This window comes from Trichomycterus rosablanca, chromosome 8, assembly GCF_030014385.1.
Source record: "Trichomycterus rosablanca isolate fTriRos1 chromosome 8, fTriRos1.hap1, whole genome shotgun sequence".
NCBI classification, from domain to species: Eukaryota; Metazoa; Chordata; class Actinopteri; order Siluriformes; family Trichomycteridae; genus Trichomycterus; species Trichomycterus rosablanca.
The window spans coordinates 39,367,766-39,376,318 of record NC_085995.1 but is presented as its reverse complement, the minus strand read 5'-3'; the positions used below and the strand labels follow the sequence as shown (position 1 = coordinate 39,376,318).

General features: G+C 45.7%; 1 protein-coding gene across 1 annotated transcript; it reads left to right on the top strand.

The window, feature by feature from the left end:
* Positions 1-2,241: 2,241 nt before the first annotated feature.
* On the top strand, positions 2,242-4,165 carry LOC134319162 (calponin homology domain-containing protein DDB_G0272472-like). The gene is made up of 3 exons (XM_063000187.1): positions 2,242-3,687; positions 3,775-3,915; positions 4,016-4,165. Exons 1-3 carry the CDS (start codon positions 2,259-2,261, stop codon positions 4,093-4,095), a joined length of 1,650 nt encoding a protein of 549 aa, XP_062856257.1. The 5' UTR covers positions 2,242-2,258; the 3' UTR covers positions 4,096-4,165.
* Positions 4,166-8,553: the final 4,388 nt, after the last annotated feature.

Genomic DNA, 8,553 nt, shown 5'->3' with positions numbered 1-8,553 from the left:
TCTGACTGAATGACGAGGGAGCGTCCGACGCCTCCTCGGCGCTGAAGGCAATCCCAGCATTCAGTGCAGCGCAACTTCTCTCACAGAAAACTACAAACGTGGCGGACGAACCAATGCGGAGCAACTAACAGAGTTCTTATTAGAATCCTCTCTACTGAGGCAGCTGATCAGGTAGGTAGTAGGCAGCAAGGCAGCTCACATTATTTTCATTATATAATTTTGTAAGTGTTAAATGAAACGTACACCTGCGCTCACATCAATCTCTGGAGGTCGGCACTAATCCCTTACAATTTTGCCTCCTGATTTATTGCCCCCCATCCACAAGCTCCGTCTTAAATGCCCCTCAAGGGCACGGGAGAAGGACGTGCCGCATTTTTCATGTCAGATTGCACGTTTTCTTTTCGGCTCTTTAGCTTTTATCATCAGCCGTAAAACGCGTCGGGCGATCAGACGCCGCCGTCTCACACATGACTGATATAATTGATGCTAACTTGCTGATTTAAAGCCACACGCACTGAGCTTAAATTTATCCTGGACCGGAGAGACCAGGGTCATTAATACTGCCAAATCTGGGACTGTACAGGGTGTGGACGAGCCTCAGCTTGATGGACATCCCATTCCAATACCAATGCCATAAATATACAAATATACAAATACCTCCACCCATGTTTCAATAAGATTTTGCAGTGTGTCTGTTGGAATTTGTGCTAATTGGGACAAAATATAAATAAAAAAGCTTGGCTTGTACTTGAATGAGGCTAATATCATCCTTACTGTGAAACATGGTGGTGGCAGCATCAGTCTATAAAGGTGCTCAGTGGCAGGGACTGGGGCTAATACAAATATAGTAATAATAATCCACTGATCAGGTATAACATTATGACCACCTTCCTAATATTATGTTGGTCCCCCGCTTTTGCTGCCAAAACAGCCCTGACCCGTCGAGGCATGGACTCCTCACCACCTGGCACCACGGTGTCAGCAGCAGCTCCTTTAACTCCTGTAAGTTGTGAGGTGGAGCCTCCACGGATCGGACTTGTTTGTCCAGCACGTCCCACAGATGCTCGATCAGATCGAGATCTGGGGAATTTGGAGGCCAGGTCGACACCTCAAACTGGTTGTTTTGCTCCTCACACCGTTCCTGAAGCATTTTAGTTTTGTGCTGAAAGAGGCCACAGATATCAGGGAACCGTCTCCATGATAAAGCGTGAACATGGTCTACAACGATGCAGGTTTCCCAGCAGAACGTCGGCCAAAGCATCACACTGCCTCCGCCAGCTCGCCTTCTTCCCATAGTGCATCCTGGTGCCGTGTGTTCCCCAGGTAAGCGACGAATACGCACCCGGACGTCCACGTAATGTAAAAGAAACCTTATTCATCGGACTAGACCACCTTCTTCCATCGCTCCGTGGTCCAGTTCTGATGCTCACGTGCCCATTGTTGGCACTTTCGGCGGTGGACAGGGGTCAGCATGGGCACCCTGACTGGTCTGTGGCAACAAACTGTGATGCTCTGTGTATTCTGACATCTTTCTATCAGAACCAGCATAAAGTTCTTCAGCAGTTTGAGCTACAGGAGCTCGTCTGTTGGATCAGACCACACGGGCCAGCCTTCGTTCCCCACGTGCATCAGTGAACCTTGGCGCTCATGACCCTGTCGCTGATTTACCACTGTTCCTTCCTTGGAGCACTTTTGATAGATACTGACCCCTGCAGACCAGGATCCAACTTTGAGGATAAAATGTTCACGTGCTGCCTAATATACCCCCCCCCCCCCCCCCCCCAAAGTAACATGTGCTGTGATGAAGAGATCAGTGTTTTTCACTTCAGCTGTCAGTGGTCATAATGTTATGCCTGGTGTGTGTGTGTGTGTGTGTGTGTACATGTATATGGTAATAGAATAGATTGCCTTTATTTGTCATATATACATTTACAGGTGTGCAGTATTCCAGCTGTTATTCCCCTGGAGCAAACAGGGTTAAAGGTCTTGCTAAAAGGCAGAACTGGGATTTGAACCCTCAACCTTTTGGTTATAGCCCAAAGCTCCACCCACTAGGCTCCCACTGTCCCACTCTACACTAGAGGTTACTGATACTGAGAGCAGCAGTGATGATGATCAGCATCACTCTCAGCTACATGCACACATTGTGACATCATCATGATGACATCACCACACTCCAAACCTCTGGTATAAATAGCTGCGATTCATGTGTTTGTGCTCATTTGATCTGAGACGCCGAGACAGTAAGCAGCATAAACATGTTCTCCCCTTGGACTTTTCCATCTGACGAAGACGAGCCGCACAGGCGGGTAAACGAACCGGAGAAGAAGGTAAAGAAGAGAAAATGGTGGCAGAGACGCCAGAAGGTAGAGATGCAGGACGTGGAGGGTGAGAAGGGAAATGAGGTAAAGGGTGAAGAGATGGGGCAAGGAGTGGAGCAGAAGGTTTTAGAGGACCAGGCAGACCAAACACCAAAGATGGAGAAGCAGGGGGTTCTGGGGAAAAACAAACCTGAGAAGAAAGTAAAGAAGAGAAAATGGTGGCAGAGACGACAGAAAGTAGAGATGCAGGTGGCCCCACGGGACCTGGTGGAAGAACCAGAGCAGGTCGTTCTAAAGGACCAGAGGAAACCAGTAAAGAAGGTGGCTCTGGTCTTTGAGATTGAGATGAAGAAGTTAGAGAGGCAGGTGGACCCAGTAGAGCAGGTGGACCCAGTGGAAAAACCAGACCAGGTCATGAAGAAGGTAGAGAGGCAGGTGGCCCCGCTGAACCTGGTTGAAGAACCAGAGCAGGTCATCCTAGAGGACCAGTGGAAGGAACATGTAAAAAATAAGGTTCATTTCATTGAGAATGAGATGAAGAAGGCAGAGAGGCAGATGGTCCAGCTGAACCTGGTGGAAGAACCAGAGCTGGTCATCCTGAAGGACCAGTGGAAGGGACATGTAAAAAATAGGGTTCGTTTCATAGAGAATGAGATGAAGAAGGCAGAGAGGCAGATGGTCCAGCTGAACCTGGTGGAAGAACCAGAGCTGGTCATCCTAAAGGACCAAGGGAAGGGACAAGTAAAAAATAGGGTTTGTTTCATAGAGAATGAGATGAAGAAGGCAGAGAGGCAGATGGTCCAGCTGAACCTGGTGGAAGAACCAGAGCTGGTCATCCTGAAGGACCAGTGGAAGGGACATGTAAAAAGTAGGGTTCGTTTCATAGAGAATGAGATGAAGAAGGCAGAGAGGCAGATGGTCCAGCTGAACCTGGTGGAAGAACCAGAGCTGGTCATCCTAAAGGACCAGGGGGAGGGACAAGTAAAAAATAGGGTTTGTTTCATAGAGAATGAGATGAAGAAGGTAGAGAGACAGGTGGACCCGGTGGACACAGTGGAAAAACCAAAGCAGGTAGTAAAGAACCAGATGGAGAAGCAGGTGCTTCAGATGGACCAGATGACGAAGGTGGAAGAACGGGTGGATCAGGTAGGTTTGAAGAATGAGGTTAATAAACCTGAGGAGCAGGTGGGTCTACAGGACCAGAGGGAAAATCTGGAAAGGCTGGTGGTTCTAGTGAACCGGGTGAAGGAACCAGACAGGGATGAAGCACCTGAGCACCAGTGGACAGAACTGGAGAAGCCAGCAGCTTTGGAGCACCAAATATGGAAACTGAAGGAGCAGAACCTGGATAGAGGATGCACTGAAGGTACGTTTGAGGGATTTCATAGATAGATGGTGGTGATCTGATGAAGGTGAACGTTACAAACTGAATCAGGTTGCATTTCTCCATCAGATGCACTGAAGAACATCTCCGAGGTGTCTTCAAACAATCCGGACCACGAGCAGCTGCAGGACGACGTTCTTGTTCCCCCCATCGTTGAAGCCCAACCTGAAGAGTCCGCGGCTCTGATGGAGATCGCGTGTGAAGATGAAGGTGGGGTTTAAATTCAGAAATACACGTTATACACACTAGGTGGAGTAACGCTGGAGTTTCCTGTAACACGTGTGCGTGTCGGCTCTGTGTTGCTGTGTAGGTGTCCCGATGCAGAAGTTGAGGAGAACCAGCCTGAGAACCAAACGCCCAGTTCTTCAACGTCTGAAGCTGAGGTGGTGACGATCCGGAGATCATCCAATCACACGCCGACTTTTCCAACATCAAAATAACAATAAAGTGCCTTCATGAACATGTTGGTTGGTTTGATTTTGTGTACGTTGGGTATTGAGGGTGGACCGATGAAGATCCGATCGCTCCGATCCCCCTTTTCCACCGACGTGGAACGGTTCCGGTTCTGGTTCCAGATAAAAGAGGTTCCAGACGGCGAACTAGCGTCTAATCTGGTACCACAGAATACTGGGTTTTTCAGCCCGAACCGTGACATCATCTGTGGGCGTGTTAAGTGTAGAGGTTTGGGTGCTGTGCTGGTGTCTCGTATGGAGCTTGTCGCTGCATTTTTATTTTTTAACGTTCACCTGGTTCAATTTTAAGCCAGTTTGCTGCTGATATTTTCAAAGCGCCTTAAAAAAGATGAAGTGTTTGATATGACGTGGTAAAAGTGACCCGGACAGAACGAAAAACGCTTAACGTGAAAAATAAAGCTTAACACTTGTTGTAATAAAACAACGACCAATGAATTTGGGCAGTACAGAGCGTTTATAACCAGTACAGAGCTCTTATAACCAGTGCAGAGCGTTTATAACCAGTACAGAGCACTTATAACTAGTACAGAGCACTTATAACCAGTACAGAGCGCTTATAAGAAGTACAGAGCACTTATAACCAGTACAGAGCGTTTATAACCAGTACAGAGCACTTATAACCAGTAAAGAGCACTTATAACCAGTACAGAGCACTTATAACCAGTACAGAGCGTTTATAACCAGTACAGAGCACTTATAACCAGTACAGAGCACTTATAACCAGTACAGAGCACTTATAACCAGTAATAACAGAGAGAAATGTAGTGTTTCTATGTTGTACTTTTAGTACATTCAGCCACATTACGCTTTATCTTTTACGTGAAGCTTTTTTTGTTGTATTAAAACAACGACAGATGAATTTGGGCAGTACAGAGCACTTATAACCAGTACAGAGCTCTTATAACCAGTACAGAGCGCTTATAACCAGTACAGAGCACTTATAACCAGTAATAACAGAGAGAAATGTAGTGTTTCTATGTTGTACTTTTAGTACATTCAGCCACATTACGCTTTATCTTTTACGCTTTATTACGTGAAGCTTTTTCGACTCTCCCGAGAAGATTCAGAACCCCGAGCTGCATAAACACACGTGAAGTAAATCCAGCTAAACACAAATACGTGAGGGATTTTAGAGTAGAGTTGATGGTTATTTCACACAGATGTTTGTTTGTGTCGTGGAACTTTAATGATGTTTCACCGCTCAAGTCTAGCGCCGAGCAAATCGGCTATTTGTGCTGAGGGTCAAAGTGAGAGTGAAGCGCAAAACGCTTCTCACGTCAATGAACTAAAGAAAACAACAACTGAGACAAAAACGTCACGTCTTCTTATCACTAATAGCTGATCGCTGCTTTTTACATAAAAACGAACATCTGTAACAGCAGCACAAATGCTCGCACACAACCTACACACTCCGCTATGATGTTACTACTTTTAACTTTCGTTATGTAACGCCCACCGATGATGACGCTGCTTAGTTCTCAAAAACTGGTGGAAACGCGCGTCGGTTCTCTACAGAACACCAAGGTTCAGAGAAACCTGAACAGAAGCGGTTCAGGAACCATGGTTCTTTCGGTGGAAAAGCGCTGTGAGTTTGTACTAAATTGCTAAAACACCAGGGTGGTGGCCGTGGTCAGACCCGATCCCTGAATTTCACACTCCTGTGCCCCCTAAACACCCCCTTCAGATGCCAAACCCTCAGCCGTTAATGATATCGCTGGTGAATTAAACACAACTGTGTGTTACCATGTGTGTAAATCACTTCCCACATAAACAGCACTTGTGTGTACGCAAAGTGCCGAGCCATAAGATTAAAACTGATGACACGGTACGCTGATGGCACACATTAGACGCTGGCATGACCACCGGGCACGCACAGCACAGCGTAGCAGCTCTCATGAGTCAGAACGGCCGATCAGGACATGAGTGGAATAAAGACGAGCGTGCAGAACTCCCCGATCCATCCGAACCTAAATAATTAAAGGAAATAAAAAGCCTTTTCTCCTCTTTTGCTCTTTAAATGTTCATTTTTTATGTTATATTATGAAATGGTCTAATCAGTGGGTTCCGGTTCCTGTTACCCTCGCGGCTGATCAGAGCGTGGGCACGGACGAAGGCACCAAGATATTAAAACGTTTCATAAAGAGAAAAATACAAATGAAAATAGAAAGTAGAAGCATTTTACTTCTAGTAGTAGCGTCCTTAGATTAACCTAGAGGTGATTAGGAGCAGCTAATTCACCTTTTAAGGGCATCATGGTGGCAGCACGGTGGCTCGGTGGGTAGCACTGTCGCCTCATGGCAAGAAGGTCCTGGGTTTGATCCCCAGGTGGAGTGGTTTTTGCATGTTCTCCTCCGGGTGCTCCGGTTTCCTCCCACAGTCCTAAGACCTGCAGTTAGAGTAACTGGAGATATAAATATCTGGGCACACCGCAACCTTGACCAGGATGAAGCGGTGGTAAAACAGACGTGGGTGAAACAGAATAGGGTGGCACAGTAGCTCAGTGGGTAGCACTTTCACCTCACAGCAAGAAGGTCCTGGGTTCGATTCCCAGGTGGAACGGTCCTTGTCCACTCTGTGTGGAGTTTGCATGTTCTCCCCGTGTCTGTGTAGGTTTCCTCCCAAAGCCCAAAGTCCAAATAAATGCAAGTCAAACCAAGTGGAGATACTAAATATTCTGACACACCGCAACCCTGACCAGGATAAACCTGTGGTAAAAGAGACAATGAATGAATGAATGAATGATAAACATGATCTATGATGTACATGAGAAAAGCGGTGGCACTGTGCCTCAGTGGGTAGCACTGTCACCTCACAGCAAGAAGGTCCTGGGTTCGATTCCCCATGTCAGACACATTTAGCACCGCAGCTTATTCGGTATCACGCTGAAATCTAAGAATTGACATTTGATAGTTTTTCTTTGGCATTTAAGAGTGGCAGCTTGATGATGGTGGGGCTTGATCCTGAAACCATATGATCACTAGTCCAGTACCCTAACATCTGAGCTACTACTACCCCACTTCACTAGGGTTGAATTTTGTCTAGACTAAATTGCAGCTTTTTTATGTTCCTTCTGAAGTCAGACGAAGGGAACAAATATAGAAAACTCACAATCGCATCTCACTCGCTCGCAAGAGCCACGGAGTCATGAGGAGCTACCGTGTGCGTGTGTGTGTGTGTGTGTGTGTGTGTGTGTGTGTGTGTGTGTGTGTAAAAAAGAGAGTCTATATTTTTCTTCTACAGAAGCTGGGCTGAGCCGAACCCCCTTGGCCTTTTCGTCCATCAGCTCTTCACCCTCAGTCTGTCCGACTCACTCAGACGTTATTTTCTTCTCTGTCCTTCCTGTCTGTGTTTATCACGTCTGTCTGTCACCAAATTCACAATATATCCAAAATATAGAAGCACTTTATAGTTCTACAATTACTGACTGTAGAAACAAAGAGGTGGTTTTATATAAAAGAACTTGTTGATTAAAAATCCGGTAACCAGTATGGGTAAATATAATTGAGGTAATAATACACCTATAGTTTAGTATACAGGACCTATATTTTACATCAGCAGTAGTTACTATTATTACAAGGATTTTCAGGAAGCAGGTCATTTTACACATAAATCATAATTTTCCGAGAGCTTTTACATCCTGTCGTACGGTGAACAGCGCTCTTCAGTTACCGTCTATATAATTATAGTGCATTACAAACAGCATATTGCAGTGAAACACATCCTGCATTATACGGGTTTCCTGTCACAGAAATGGCATGCTGGGTAATCCCACTAGGGAGAGAATGCACTATTCAGAATGACGGGTGCCCGTGCAGAAAAATGCCTGCTTACCTTATTTATTCTGCACACGCTCACATTTAATGCCGCGGGCTTGCACACGCTGACTTTGATATAGACAATTTTGATAAACCTCTTACTGCCATGCGTGCGCCCGGGCAGAAGCGTGGCCGAGTCCGTAATTCCTCTGCATGGACAGAAGGGATTTGTGGTGTGTGTTTAGCACGGCGATAGCAGAACCAGCTCGGCTTTGGACATTTCTCCTTGTTTGTTTGTTGTCCAGCAGCTTTGTTTACATGCACAAAACAACAAACCGCCAATGCCAATATTGGTGTTCCGTATAGACGTACATACCTTCAGTATAAGTTCAGTACACTGAGGCTACTTTCATCCAGCAGCCGATTTGATTAAGGTTACAAATGTTAATCCTGTTTTGAACAACTTCCAGTTCCTCAATCTGATTGGTTGGAAAACGCTTCTTTTTTTTTTAGTAATGCCACTCCTAGCTTTAAGAACCAATTTAGTAATCCGTTTGAGAACTAAATAAGGAATAATGAATAAATTATTATAACTGATTTCACTTACTTTGGTGTATAAA